The sequence below is a fragment of the Lonchura striata genome, chromosome 1A, assembly GCF_050655825.1.
Source record: "Lonchura striata isolate lonStrDom1 chromosome 1A, ASM5065582v1, whole genome shotgun sequence".
Lineage (NCBI taxonomy): Eukaryota > Metazoa > Chordata > Aves > Passeriformes > Estrildidae > Lonchura > Lonchura striata.
In genome coordinates this window covers 43,136,746-43,152,526 of record NC_140741.1, presented here as the reverse complement: position 1 = coordinate 43,152,526, position 15,781 = coordinate 43,136,746, and the positions used below count along the sequence as shown (strand labels likewise).

Sequence of the window (15,781 nt, the reverse complement as noted above, 5' to 3'; positions counted from 1 at the left end):
GCAGGTTTTTAATCACCTATCCACAAGGTGAAATATTCTGGAAATATTCTCAGATATATTACACAGTACTACAAGCTCTGAGAGAGAAGCCAAAGATACCTGAGAAAATGTATGAACAGTGCTGACCATGGGACAGCAAAAGCTTTTTGATTGCTTGACGTGCAACAGTGTTAATGAAGTATCAGGTATCTAGCTTAAGATCTGTGCTCACAAGCAACTGATATAGAAGGATTATTCCCTGGGTAGAGTCATCTTTCAGATTTCAGTATGGTCACCCACCATCATTGTGAACAAGACTTTCAGAGTGGGAACAGCAGGATAGCTTTAGAGGCAGCAGAGTAAGCACATGATAGTCTGGCATAAAGTGCCATTTCTAGATTTCTGTAGCAATTGCTGCCTCTTCATAGAAGATTAGCCATCCCAGACTGAGTAAATTCTCTCTAAGAACTTATCAGTAAAGAATAATTGTAAATGTAAAATACAAGTCTCCTTTTGCTTGGCACAGAGAATAAAAGTATGTGTATTTTGATAGTGTATCTCAAGAGGGAGCTAACAGAGATCAGGACTATACTGTAATGATCCTGATGAAAAATGTCTAGCATTGAATCTTAGAATTAAGATTAAGCTGAACGGTAGTTTAGCTATTAAAAAACAACAAAAAACCAAAACAAAACAAAAAACAAACAAACAAACAAAAAACAAACAAACAAAAAACACAAACCAAACAAACAAACAACCCCCCAAAAAAACCAAGCAGCAAGAATAATAAGGAGGAAAAAGTCAAAAAGCCAAACCCTTCCTTTTCTCCTATCTCACCTACACCACAGTGTAATTCCATTAAATCTTTAAAAAAGCCCACAGAAGAGGAAATGCATGCTTTGTTTTGGAAAGCAGGGAAAGACATTTTACTTTAGTGTCTGTAAAAAATCCTGCTAAACTGTTTTACGATGTTATGAACATACCAGATGCAGTAATACAGGAACAACAACAGGGTTTGCTCATTTTGTACAACATTACAGATCTCCATGAGACTACAACCAGTGCTGAGAGACCCAGTGATAGCCCTCTTCACAAACTCATTTCCACTGAGATTCTAATCCATTTCTTCATAACTGTGGAAGGGAGAAAATGTAAAAAATCAGTTTTCCAATGAAATAAAACCAAAACCCAACCAGCAGCTTCTAGAGAGCTGTTTTTCATTTAAACTGAGATTAGAAAGCTTATGCATCTTGTTACAACAGTAGGGAAAATGCAAGTGTGATGACCTGTTAGGAGGTTAGTCATTATCCCTTGATATCAGTATGCTGAGATTTGTTCTATTTTTGAAAAGACCCGAGTGGCTTTACTGCAGATTCCATTTTTTGTGTCCAAGGTAAGAAAAATTACCTTTTAAAATGTGTGAATACTCCTGTCTAGGAGCTGGATTCACACATTTTGAAAGGTAAAACTAGAAGGTATTAGTCATCCAGTGATCCCTGCAAGATCATCCAGTCTGATCCCTGAACACAAACCAGAGGATTTTACCTCCAGATTTTAATTTAGTTTAGTATCTGCAAACTGGAGGAATACAGAAACATGAAATCATGGAATGATTCCTCTATCCCTTGCTTGCTCCAGGCTGTCACTTCAGCTGGGCAGTTTGGACCTGAAGAGGATCCTATGCCACTTGTGACATTTCTCTTCTGCACGAGCCAGATCTGTTCATACGGACTCAAACCTGGCCTTCTGAATGCCAAGAGAATGACTAGCCCTAAAGGTGACACAAGAAAATGGTAAAGGAGATAGTGATGGATATGGAAAAGAAAGACTCATCATGAAAGCAAACAGGATTTCTCTAATGTTTATTTTTGCATGCAAGGTGCTCCTAAGGAACATTCTGATGAGACAAATAGTTAATGGGTTTGGTCAGTGAAGTATATACAGTGACAGGTGCAGAAGCTCTTCTGATGGACATTTGATCTTAAAGCACAGGATAAACATCTATCCCCAATGCATTTAATTAAACTCTCCTCCATTCTGAAGAAACAAATTAAAATAAAGCAAGGATACACCAAACCACAAATGATAAATAGGGTCTTACTATTTATGCTTTTATAATGAAAAATGTTGGCAAATAAACAACACACTGACAAACACCTACTGAACAGCTACGCCCAGGCTCTGGGGACTAAGATTGCAACGTTTGCACACTTAGATAACTTCATGGACCCTGCTGGATCCACTTATCTCAAAAGGATCATTCTCATGTTTGTGTTCTCATGTTTGGCTTGTAATCCTTTCCTACATGGATTGGAACATAGAAAGGAGCAACAGCCTGCTACCTCAGAAATTTAGACTGTTGTGTGAGAACTATAGGATGCATGCTGCAGGTAATCCTGTAAAAATCAGTATTCCTATCACAACCTGGATAAGTACATGAAATGATAGCAGTGTAACAGCTATCAAAAGGTTGAGTTGAAACTTGAGCCCAAACTCCATTAAAAAAACATTGGTTTTATGGTTTCTTTCCCTGAGTAATTTCAGAGGAGTTAGTGAGATCTTCTCTAAATCAGCTGCTAAAACACAGTATTGCTGATATTTTAAGAAGCAGAAAGGATGAAACCAAGAATCAGCACAAGCTGTTTACTATTTCTGTGTGAACACTCTCCCTCCCCTGCCTAGGTCTCATGCATGCCCAGAGCCTGGCCTGATAAACCTGCATATACTCTAAGGCTGACTCGCTGTAGGACTGTGACAGAACACTTTGGAGGGGACTGTGGAGTTTAGCCTCTGGTCAAAAGTCTGATAAGCTGCTTTTGTACCTCCTCCATTGTTGAAGGTCCCAGAGGGCCTTCTTGAATCCAAAGGTGTTTTCTTCATTGCTTAAAATAATGTGATTTATTTTTATTTGTTTGTTTTTTATCCCAGATCAACTAAAAGAAAACAACTGTCCTGAAGCAGGAAATATAAAGAAGACAAGCTACTTCTGCTTTTGTCATGAGACAAATCTGCCAAGATCAATCTCAACCATACTGTCAAAATTACTACCCCTTTACAGAGGGAGCTAGCATAACCTGCCTTCCGTGTGTTTTACAGGAGGGCAGCGCTCACACAGCAGTTACCCCAAGCTCCAAACACAGGTTTTTTAGCAGCCAAGCTGATCCCTTGGTGTTCCTCACCAATGCCAAACCTCCAGGCAGCAGCTATGGAGCCTTTTCATTGGGAGCTGACACGATTAACCTAATTGCAATTGTAGATGGCTGTTTGGTCAGCCTTCAATGCCTATGGATCAATGAGCTATCTAATTAGAAATCTTGAGATAGATTTACAAAATTATACCCACTGCTATTAAATTTACATGTCTCAAAGGAGGTATATTTGAATTTCTGTAACAAGATTCTCATCATGTTTGCTTTAAGTATTTCCCACACTCAGATGTTAGACAGTGGGTTTACAGGAGAGTCCCAAAAGATACTTTTAATTACTTTAAAAACATTGAAAAACTTAGAGATATTAACTTGTGTGTAGGCACAAAGACTCCGCCTGTAAGCATTCTTGGTGTTGGACCCAGAGTTTAGAAACAAACTGTACTTTTGTTTCCTAATCAGGAAATACTTTATACTTTTAGCAATTAAGGGACTCCTCAGATTTCACTGTGGTGACCAGTGACAGGACCCAAGCTAATGGCCTGAAGTTGTGCCAAGGGATGTTTAGGTTGGATATTAGACAAAGGTTCTTCACCCAGCGGGTGGATGGGCACTGGAAAAATCTCTGCAGGGAAGTGGTCAAGCACCAAGGCTGGCAGAGTCCATTTCAACCATGCTCTCAGGCACATGGTGTGATTCTTGGGACTGTCCTGCATGGGGCTAAGAGCTGGACTCAATAATCCTTGTGGATCCCTTCCAAATCAGCTTATTCTGTGATTCTGTGATAGACAAACTTTGCTTTTCTTGTAAACTCCAATAAACATACAAAAACATCTGGAGCTCTCCTTAGCTGGACTGCATTGCCCTTTAAGCTTTCTCTCTCCTCACTTGGTTATCAGCAAGGAGCAAGTTAAAAAGTATATTCCAGCATTTACTCTTCTATTCTTCAAGTAATTTTTTTAAAAAAATTATTACCTGTTTAAGTCTTACCAAATATTGTAGAAGCTATTGCTGGGTTGTGTCTTAAGTACTACCATCACTTTCTAGATTAAATTGTGCTTTAGTGTGAAATTCCTTCTTGTATTTTATAGACAGCAGAATGATTAAATTAATTTAATTATTTTTCCTAGAATAAATCAGCATATATGGAGATGATGAAATATTTAATAGAGATATTCCCTCCATTAGGGACTAATTCTGCTTTTCCAACATGGTTTACAAAAATGATGCTATTCCCACTCTAGTCAAAGGGACTGCTTACAAGGGTAAAGTGTGCCTTGCTTGACCTCATCCTTATTCATTAGTGACTATAAAAACTCCATTAGACTACTTACAGAAAAAAACCCACAGAAAAAGAACACCAATAACCTTACTAATATTGCACACAAACTAATAAAACTCTCTGGCACTGCTAGAGCCCTCTGGATTATCATCTCAGCCTTCTTATTATCTCTAACTGCAGTGCCAAACCTACAGCTGTGGAATTTTTTTTGCAAATAAATAATACTATAAAGATAGCAATTTTTTTTCCTGCTAGATAAATTACCAATGAACACATTTAAATTTTTACTATATATTAAAAATATACATGAAAATGCCACAGATGAATTATTTCAATTCACTGCAACCATAGCTATATTACCTTAGTCCCTTCTGTAGTTTATTTTCCTGATGAACTCAACTGGAAGAATCTTTATGCCACTGCTTAATGAGTTCCTGACCAGATAAATAGGTGAATATAACTACAGAATCATAGAATCACAGAATGGCTTGGGTTGGCAGGAACCTTAAATACAATTTCCCAACCCTCCTGCCATGGACAGGGACACATTCCACTAGACAGGTTGCTCAAAGTTCCATCCAGCCTGGCCCTGTATACTCCCAGGCATATGGCATTCCAACTCCTTTGGGGAATTTGTTCCAGTGCCTCACCACCCACAGTAAACAACTGCTTCTTAATAGCTACTCTGGCCAGCCCTCCCCTTGTGAATACTGTCAATAGATCTTCCTCTTTCACTTTTAATTGCTTTCTTTCTCAGTCCATACTCAGAACTCAACATGTTTTGCCTTCACTTCCATTTCCTTACTCTTTACTTACTTCAACACTTCTTATTTTGTGAGAACCTTCAGGGAAGACCTTGGTTTGTGTTACATGAGTCTCTCCACTGATTTAAAGTCAAGTCTGATGTTTATCTCAGGCTTTCTTGAATGACCAGTAACAGACCACAGCTTCTCCACAGGCTGTTTGCTCATGACTCTTAACTCCTCCACTGTGTTAGCACACCCTTGGATTACTAATATCAATTCCCAACATCTTTAGTAGGGTTGCTACACCACTGTTATAAAATCACTTCTCATACTTTCCAACCTGATCTGCAACCCAGACGACATTTTTTAGTTACTATTCCTCTCACAAAGGAAGGAAAGAATCCACAATATTTCACCCACTGAAAAGTCACTAATCTTATCCCCTTCTCGTGACACAAGTCCATTAGTATCATCACACCTGCACACAGGTGCAGGGTATCTCAACACAAGCACTTCTTGCTCCCACTCTTCCTAGACAGTGAAGATTCCTTATCTGACTGTAATTTCCCAAAATAGTAATGGTTGAGGGATAGGTCACAGGTCTTTGCTGCAGCTGTGGAAAAAGAACCAAGAGCTTTCAGTCTGAAGAGAAGGGTCTGCAGAAACCTTATTGTGTCATTTTAGGACTAACTGGAGGCCTATAAGCAAGGTGGGGACAGTTTTTTTAGTAGGGCCTTTAGAGACAGGACAAGGGTTAATGGTTTTAGGCTACAAGAGGGTAGACTCAGTCTACTTATAAGGAACAAGTTTTTAACAATGAGGTTGGTGACACACTGGAACAGGTTGCCCATAGGTGGCCGATGCCCCATCCCTGGAAGCATTAAAGGCCAGACTAGATGGGGCCCTGAGCAACCTGATAGTTGAAGATGGGGCTCTTGGCAGCAGGGCTGGACTAGATGAGCTTTAAAGAACCTTCCAACACAAACTATTCTGTGATTCTATGATCTATGTCCACCATGCTGGAAGCCTGCAGGACAGACACAAACTATGGGAACTCAAGTTTTCCAGGCATTTAGCCTGCTGCACCAGCTGGTCACAAACAGCACCAAACACAAAAGAGGTAGTAGCTGTTTCCTACAGCAGAACACTGCTGCTCAGCTCATTCTGATAACTGTAATGTAAGCAGTCTCCTATGCAAATATTTAATGTCCCATAATAAATCATATCTAAAAAATGCTGGAGAACCTGACTAACCAGATTAATGGGGCCAGATGAATTCCATCTATAAAAAATGAAAGGAAGGGAAACAGTAAAAGCAAAGCTAAATCTGCTGTTGGTGGCAGTTCTTACAAAACTTTAATTTTCACTTGTGTCTAAATAATGTTGATGAATAGTGGTTTAGTTGGAAATTATTTTAATTGTATTTAATGTAAAAACTAAATTGAAGGGCCTTTACACAACATTCTGAAACTAAGCTATTGTTTCTACTATGTGAGTCACGAAAACAATTAAATGAATGTTTATGGTCCAGCAGGCTTGTAACTACACTTCTTAAAGTTCAGTTTACAGTTTAATATATTTTATTAATTTTCCAATTTGAATCTGGCACTCATTAAGGATGCCTCAGGAGCTCACTTCTCAAGGCCCGTTGGGAACCATGCCTATATGTGTACTGCTGTTATCAAATACTTGAGAATGGGGTAGGTAAGAAAAAAGTCATTCCATTGAATTAAGCAAAAACATATTTCAGATGTCTGTATATTCCCTTGGGATACAATCAAGACACTTCTTCTGTCACAAAGCCTTCAGAGAGATGTGGGATGCCTGAGTAAATTGTGAGGGGTGGAAAAGACAATAGATCTATGCTTAGATACTTGCATTCTTAGACTACCTAAAACAATCTATTGTTTGGTGGCAGTGTGCATGACTGCCAATTTTAATTTACCACAGACAGCAGCAATAAGAAGATAAAGTGTGCAGTGTCCTTCTCTGCAGCTTTGCATTCCTACCACACTGGCACCAAGCCTCCCCAGTGAAAGATAAGGCCAGAATGCCAAGGAGACTTGGGCTGCTGCTGTGGGGTGTCTGTGGGTGGGTATACTTCTTTTTGTAGCCAAACCAGTTTGTGCTGCTTCAGATGTTTGTGACATTGCAGCCTCCAGTTTTCAATTCAACTTCCAGATCCATCAGACTGGAACCAGAACACCAGACAGTAGCAAAGTCTGAGCAGTCTCCCCTTGCAGCCAATGCATCAGATGAGCTCACTCTCTTCAGAGGTAAGACTGTTCCACCTGCATTCATACTAAGACTAAGTTTGAAGCAGAAAACCCTAAAAACTGCAAGTGATATTAGGCCCATGGAATATTTGGCCTCTAGTGAATATTTAAAAAAAAATTTATATTAACAAATATATATAAAATATCAGTTTAATAATGTATATTTTGTACAGCAATATACATTATTAGAAAGGACCATGCCAAAGACATGCACTGTAGCACTAGTGACAGTCCACTAAAAATAATCTGATTTTTTCTATTAATCAAGATACAGAGCCCAGAACTTGCATAATACTTCTCCCCTAACCTTTGTTTTCTCAATGTAAGAACAGCACACAAACCAACCCATTGCATCTTCTTCAGAGCTGTCCTCCTTGACATTCACTCTCTGTTAAATAATTTATCTTGTTAAACATGCAACTGCAGCAGTTCCATATGCTTAAGGCCTGAAGCACCTTTTCTAAAGGTTTTCTCATGTCAAGCACACAATATTTAGTTGTATTATTTGTGCATTATGTAAAAAGCACAGCAATTAGTAACCCCTTTTCCTGACTATACCAGTTAATCCCAAACTTAGGCTAATGCTACTTTATTTGACTTTTTTAAGGGGTACAAGACTATTTAATTTATGCCATGTAAAAAAAAATGCACCCTTCTGTTTGGTTCTATTTTTTTAAATCACAGCAGAAAACACCCATTTTAGTATCAGACTCCCTTGGGGTTTTTCTAGTGGCAAACTAGACCTTCAGTGCACAGCATGCCACCTATCATTTCCAAGGAATTGGCCGGTATGAGGAAATAGTATGATGAGGTGATTTTAATTATAACTTTATTGAATGGCATAAATTATAACAACTTTATGGACAACAGAAAGCTGTGAGGAGTGGCTGACACCCCAGAGGTCTGTGCAGCCCTGCAGAAGGATCTCAATAGATTGGAGAGATGGGCAGAGAGGAACTGTCTGAAATTCAGCAAAGGCAAATGCAGGATCCTGCACCTGGGGAAAAACAACCCACTGCACCAGCACAGCCTCAGGGCCTGTCTGCTGGGAAGCAGATCTGTGGAGAAGGACCTGGGGATCCTGGTGGACAACAAGCTGTCCATGAGCCAGCAGTGCCCTTGTGGCCAGGAAGGCCAATGGAATCCTGGGCTGCATTGGGAAGAGCACTGCCAGCAGCTCCAGGGAGGTGATCCCGCCCCTCCACTCAGCCCTGCTGAGGCACATCTGGAGTGCTGTGTCCAGTTCTGGTCTCCTCAATGCAAGAGAGACGTGGAGCTCCTGGAGTGGGTCCCACAGGGGGTGAGAGAGATGATCAGGGGAATGGAACATCTCTCCTGTGAGGAAAGGCTGAGGGAGCTGTGCCTGTTCAGTCTTGAGAAGTGACTGAGAGGGGACTTTGTCAATGTCTATCAGGATCTGAAGGGATGGTGTCAAAAGGATGCTTCCAGGCTCTTCTTGGTGGTGCCAAGCAATAGGACAAGAGGCAATGGGCAGAAAGAGATGCACAGGAATAGGAGGAAGAACTTTACTGTGCTAGTGACCATTCTCTTGAACAGCTTGTTCAGAGAGGTTGTGGAGTCTCCCTCACTGGAGATATTCAAGAACCATCTGAACACAACCCTCTGCAATGTGTTCTAGGATGACCCTGCTTGAGCAGGGAGGTTGGATTAATGACTCACCATGGTGCCTTCCAATTTTATCCTTTCTTTGATTCTAAGAATTTCCCAGGCATATAGTAACAGATCTTATTAGTAATTCTTCTCTAATTACTCTTGTAAGGTCCTTTTGTGTGGAAACACAACATCTGTTACGGCATGTGTACATCTTCCCTTCCAAGTCTCCAGTCTCTTCAAATTTAGGTTCTCTAGCTGCATTTTCATATTCTGCATAAAGTTCAAATCAACTGATATTAGGGGAGTTTCTTGTGAGCTTTTGGTTGCATTACTTTTAGTAACTGTAACATTATAGAACTGCTGGAGCTCTGGACCATGTAACAAAACTCTGGCTTTTTCCTACATATTGAATTTAATGAGTTTTCTTTTTTACAAATGGCAATGCTTGAAAAGTAATTTAAAAAAATCTTAAGTTGTTGAGCATAACAGTGTACTTTTCCTCTTAAAGGAATTTGTGGCTTGTGTAAATAGAGGAACAATTTCAGGGAATGACTTGTGATAAATATCCACCATAAAATTTATTACTTAATAACTAGGAAAAGAAACAAAACTATTACTATTAAAGTTGTGCAATTTGCACAAGCTAATACACTGGCAGATAAGTCCTCCTACAGTTTGTACACTTACCTGTAAAATGCACTCATCTGCTGAGTACAGCTAAATTCAAAACACAAGAACAAAGAATACTTTCACAATACGGGAAATTTTTCATGGATAACTGTGAATTCAGGTATGGTAAAAACTCTTTTAAAATAGATTAAAATTGGATATATGTATGAAAGTTTGCATAATTTTCCTAAATTCCCGCCTGATTCTCTGATCTCCTCTAGAATTTATGAATTATAAATCGTTGCAAACTGGTAATTATATTGCAATTAAATATTTATATTCTTACCATTTGGTTTTTAGGAGTTTTTCAGAAAAAATAATTTAATCAGCATTAAAAACTGAGTGGTACCAGAAATGTAAAAGTGTAAATGGAACCACACTTGGTGACAAGGTTGATATCATTGTGTGGCTTGTATTGTATACTCACCTGTGGCCTAGATTCTGCAAAGGTGAAGTAGCAGAATTTCAGGAGAGAAAAATACCGAAGTATGAAGAGACAAAGAAATGTAGGTAAATCATCAGTTTAACAGATATAAGAGAAAGGACATGAAGGCATGAAAAGTAATTTAGGTGTTGACCAGTGTAACAGGCCAGTGCTTCCCGAACCTGTACAAGTCCCAGCTCATCAGGAAGAGTCTCTCACTGCCCCAACAATAATTTAGAATAACTGAGACCATGTGTCTACATTCCTGCTTGTTTCTACAGGAATGTACACACAGCACGCAGAGATGTACGTGCACGAGAACAGGGTGACAGAATGCAGGGAGCAGAAATTCTTGATTCTCAGCTCATCAGACAGTGTATTGCCATCTTCAGGAGAATAGAGAACTGCAATATGCCTCAATCATTTTTAAGTTGATTGCAAGTATGAGAAGCAAAAGAGAAGAAAACCAGGTGTAAAATTACTCCACTGGGGCAGTTTTACTCACTACTACTGTAGGTAGACTGAAAAGGAAGAAAGTGTCCATTCAGAAACAGAATCACTTTTTAAAAAAATCTGCTTATAAACTCTTGCATGCTAAAAAATTATTAGATCTGGCCCCTTTGAAATTTTCCAAAGGTAGGGATTATGCTAATAAATTGCAGGACAAAGCCATACTACTGAGAAAAAGAATTTAAATATTTAGGCTTTCCATTGCCTTTAGAAGACTTCTGTAGAGAATTGCCAACTTCATAGAATCATGAAGGAAAAATTGAGTAACTTAGAGGATACTGTGGGTATGGTACATGATCATATTGGAGTACAGTATATGATATCAATAATATTTGTAGAATCACACTAGAAACATCATGTTATTTGAACTATTGAAAAGGAAAAAATAAAAGCTCTGGCCAGGCAGCATGACTAAATGAAGTATATGCCATGAGGAAACAAGCAGAGGACGTAACAGTGAGCAAAGTAAGGAAGTGAAAATGCCTACTCTATGCCATTTGGATTACATCACTCCTCAGGGCAGGGTTCCAGTTGTACAGTGAGCTGAACAAAACTGGTTATCTTAGACTGCGACTCCACAATTTATGTTTCTTGAAGAAACCAGTACTTCTGTACATTTTTATTGTAGTTGCTAAAAATGTGTCCTGAACAACAACATGAAAGCCTTTTTAGAAAGAAGAGCTGGAATTCTCCCTGAATCCTCATTAGCACACTGTGTGAGAAGAAAAAGGCTGATACATGAACATCCTTTTCTTGGCCATCTATAAAGCATGGAATGGTCATTATTGCAGCAATATCAAAAGATGACAAGATGTAGACTGAAGGCTCAAAAAGCAAATATATTTGAGTAAAACCAAGACCACAAAGCATAAGCAAGTTGCTAACACATCCCTATGAGGACAAAAGCATTTCTTGTCAGATAAGTAGTCAGGATGGATGCCTCTGGCTATTGTCTGCACAAGTTAATTTTTCTGGAAACCATGCTCAAATATTCTGTAAATCCTCAAACACAAACAAACAAATTTGGATATGGTGTGAAATTTGCACCAGGGAAAGAATAAATTATGGAAAAAAAATTATGCCACTGATGCAAAAATCCTCTTGAAAACATCCTGAGTCCAAATCAAAAAGTTGCCCATCTTGCTTAAACATTGGAAAGAATAAGTTTCAACTTGCCAAAAAGTCTAACCTTAGGACAAGTCTTTCTTCCCTAAGCACAGCTCTGATCCAAGCAATTAGTTTCAAGCTCTGTACAACAGGCAGAGCAGCTCTGGTACCTCCCTGTGGACTGGGACTTGAGTACAGCTCTTTCTCTGGATGCCTGCCTAAGACTGCTTCTGACAAGAGTGGTTTGCTAGTCACCAGCATGGATAACCAAAATAACTGTATGCCAAAATGAGACAGATCGCTCCCTTTATGTGCCATGACTACAAACTTCAATATTCCATAATAATGCTTTTCTGAAGAGCTATAAACACTTTGGATTAACCTTGAATATAACTGGAAAGAACTCAGAAATCCTGCTTACTTCCTGAACCAGGGATGGTGTCCTTGGGAAAAATGCGGATGCAAGTGGCAAAATAAAACTGGAGGTGATTAACATATTTGTCAGACTAACAAAATAGTTCTCCTGTCATTATAGCTAGCATAAAAACCTTAAGACAGTTACACATTCATTTTGCAAGGCAGAGTAGCAAAAGTGACAAAGCCAGGTGCTGTGTAACAACTCATTAAATCATCACTGCACAATTTTTAGGCAATTTTGCCACATAGCATGAGTTGTTCCAAACTGTTGTATACAGTATATAAAACTCATGATTCGCTGGCTCTGAGAGCTGAACTATCCCCAAGTTGGATAAAGAGTTATGAGTAGGAAAAATTCAGTTGTTCTCTGGGGTGAAGAATGGAAAAGACAGATGTTGATTAACACACTGCAGTGCTGATCCACCCTTTAAATGCAGGGAGTGGAGTCAAACAATACCTTTGCCTCACTTCATATGGAAAAATGGATTTGTCTTTGGACTATTACTGTAAGCCAATGGGTACTCCCATCTGAAACAAAGGCTAATAATGTTGGAGGAAAGACATTCCCTGATTTCCACAGACATTGGGTGAGGCTCAAACTTTATACACTTCTGGAGTGAGCTAACTGAATAAATATGGCAAGTTGTATTTACCATTATTAAGGATTAGTATTTGGAGTCAATGAGAGTATCAGAGAGAGTTTATGACACTAAATTTTTTTACAAATGCAGAAATTCAGACCAAATATTAAAAAATCATCAAAAATATGTGCTTTTCAGTGAAAACATTCACAGCCTTTTGAACAATAATGAGCAGAAACCCTTTTTATTTGTTAAAATTTATATATACAGATCCAGGTTCTGCTTGTTTCTAAGTGACTTTTGACTGCATTCCTCATTTGTTAGATTTATTTTAAGTGTTCACTAGAAATAAAAGGCTTTAGACTATCTTGGCTACTGCAGCTGAAAAACAGCTTCTGAACTGAAGTAAATCTGTATCTCTTCAGTGAAATAAACAGGCCCCTTCAGTCTGAACCAGCTGAGAAACAACCCCTTTTGGGCTGTTTTCTGGAAATACTTTAATAGAATTCATTCCCACAGTAAATACAATGTCATTGTCCTGGGCTACTGGCATTGGAACAAGACTAACATACACTTTGAATTTAAAACTCTCTGTCCATTTTAATGTCTGCTTTTCTGGCAGACACAATATGCCTTCTTTTTCCCTCCAGCAAAATCACTATCTTTCTTTTTCCAATTTCCTCTTACATTTTACTCTGTTTTGTTGGTTTGTTCTGGAGGGAGTGAGTAGTGTCACTGAAGGAGGGAAGGTTTAGATTAAATATTAGAAAAAACCTCTTTACTGTGAGGATGGTGAGGCACTGGAAGAGGCTGCCCAGAGAAGTTCTGGATGCCTCTTCCCCGATTGTGTTTAAGGCCAGCTAGGATGGAGCAATGAGCAACCTGGTCTGCTGGAAGGTGTCCCTGCCTATGGCAGGTGTGCTGGAACTGGATAATCTTCAAGGTCTCTCCATCCCAAGCCGTTCTGTGATCACCCTTCTCTTTAGCGCGGTGTCAAGCCAAGGCACGCCAGACAGGCAGCGCGGGGAGAAAAGGGATGCTGCGAGCTCCGGGGCGTGCGCAGGCGATCGCGTTTGTATTTTCCCAAGGACCAAGGCACCGGCGGGTTGTGCCTGTGCTGGGAGATCACTGCCACACCAAAGCTCTCCGGCATCGCCCTCCCTGCAAAGCGCTGTTTCTGCCCCCTCTCACGCGTTTCTCCCAGGTCAGAGGGAAAGGAACGGGCAAAGTTTTCCGTTCTTCTCGCCCATCAAGCAGTGCCGATGCTACGGAAACAGGATCGCCACGGCGCTCCCTAAGGCAACCACTCCCGGCACACTCGCCAGCAGGGACAAAGACATCCCGTATTTCACGCGGAGAAATCCTCCGTAGTTTTGGCGGAAGGAAGCGCGCAGCGGTGCGGGCTCCCTGCCTGCCAGCGGCTCCCGGCCCCGGCCGGCACAGCCCGGGCGCGGCGCCGCCAGGTGCTCTCCCCGCCGCGGCACCGGCACCGGCCCCGCCGGGGCTTCCCAGGGCTGTAGCCCTCGCCGAGCCACAGCCGCCCGGGGATGAGCCCGCTGTCCAGGGGGGACCCTCCCCGCGCCAGCCTCCTACTCACCGATCTCCCCATCATCATTATCATCATCTTCCTCCTCCTCCTCCCCCTCCAGATCCAGCAGCACATCCTGGTTCTCCACGTTCATCCCGGCGAAGTTGCGGTGCCCCGCGCCCGCTCCCCTGCCGCCGGGGAGCGAGCCCGCCCCGCGCCCCGCCAGCCCCGGGGCGGAGCGGCGGCGGGGGGCGGGCGGCCACCCGCACCTTCCCGGCAGGAGGGGCCCCGCCCCGCCGGGCACGGCCCGCGCCGCGGCCAGCGGGGCCGCCGGCTCCCTCGGAAGCCCTGGGTCTTTCAAAAATGTGCCAAAATACGCACCCAAGCATTGAAGGGCTCGCCACTGGAAAATACTGCTGAAAATGTGGAGCCTACAGATGCAGCAACAAGTAGAGCTGTTTGGAAAAGGTAATGGAAATTGAAGGGGGAATGCTCAAGTACTGAATAAAAAGCCAACCTCTAGAGCTCTAGTAATGTATTCAACTCGCTGATGACTATATCAGAGGGAAGAGGTTGTCCTCATCTCCATCTTAGCCTCCAGACACAATCTAGGATAATTTTGCAACCCAGAGAATGCAGAATTGTCGCTATGCAGGAATACCGCAGGGATTTAACAAGGGATTTAAGTACTCATCAATATACTCATCTACTCACATGTGTTGGTTCCAGGAGCAAGTAAAGAGTTCCTAAAACTGCAAGACATCTGGAGGAATGCCTAGACAGGAACTGGACTGAGGTGGTATTGTGGAAAGAAATGGAAATAAGACTGTGAAAATGGATTGAAGAAATGGAGGAGCAATATTTGGGGAAAGGAGAAGATAAGAAGTACAAGATACCATTTGATGCTTTTTTCCTACAGAAAGCAGTAAAAACCCTGTAAGCAATCTATTTTCACTCTCCAGTCTATTGTTGATACCAAAATGACTCACAGGACTCAGGATGTTTAAAGTGTACACACAAGAAACTGGATGAAAAGCCTCTTGTCAGATAAGCTCATTGCTTGTTAATATAGTTATCTGCTGTCAGTCTGTTGTGGTTAGAGTCACAGCAGGGCTTGGCATTACAGCAAGTCTAAATGCAAGCACTTTCAGCAAAAAAAATAGTTCAGAAAATTAATTGCAGAGTTTTGAATCAGCTCTGCTTGGCAAAGATCTCTCATAGTCTCCTTAAAGACAGAAGTGGTCTGCAAATGCATCAGAGCAGAAGCTACTGCTTTTGCCCTGTTGATAATGCCTCGCTGGTATTATCGTTATCTGCACCATCTGACACTGCGCATTTTTCTCACTCAGATTAGGAAAGACTCACAGAACTGAACCAGAGAAGGAGGGCAATATGGTGGGGGGATAATGATGCATAGCAAGATTTGTTCTTTTGTGTCCCAAGTTAAAAACCTAATGTGCTGCCCTGCGACACATCCAATCTGCCTCTGACCACTGAAGAAC

The 15,781-nt window shown here is 41.0% G+C and overlaps 1 protein-coding gene and 1 long non-coding RNA gene across 4 annotated transcripts in view; one reads left to right on the top strand and one right to left on the bottom strand.

Annotated features, from left to right (window-relative positions):
• Positions 1 to 14,510, bottom strand: part of ANO6 (anoctamin 6) — a 70,119-nt gene extending 55,609 nt beyond the window's left edge. Inside the window, exon 1 of one of the 3 annotated variants that reach the window (XM_021547411.3) lies at positions 14,349 to 14,510. In XM_021547411.3, the coding sequence (XP_021403086.3) occupies positions 14,349 to 14,433 (85 nt within the window). In that variant the 5' untranslated portion in view covers positions 14,434 to 14,510. The remainder of the gene's footprint in view (positions 1 to 14,348) is intronic. The other 2 variants (XM_085570256.1, XM_077783485.2) reach the window with 2 other exon arrangements.
• A 34-nt stretch (positions 14,511 to 14,544) lies between these two features.
• LOC110479859 (uncharacterized) lies at positions 14,545 to 15,223 on the top strand. Its single transcript, XR_002467015.4, has 2 exons — positions 14,545 to 14,747; positions 15,009 to 15,223. It is a non-coding gene; the product is annotated as an uncharacterized LOC110479859 (long non-coding RNA).
• The last annotated feature ends 558 nt before the right edge of the window (positions 15,224 to 15,781 follow it).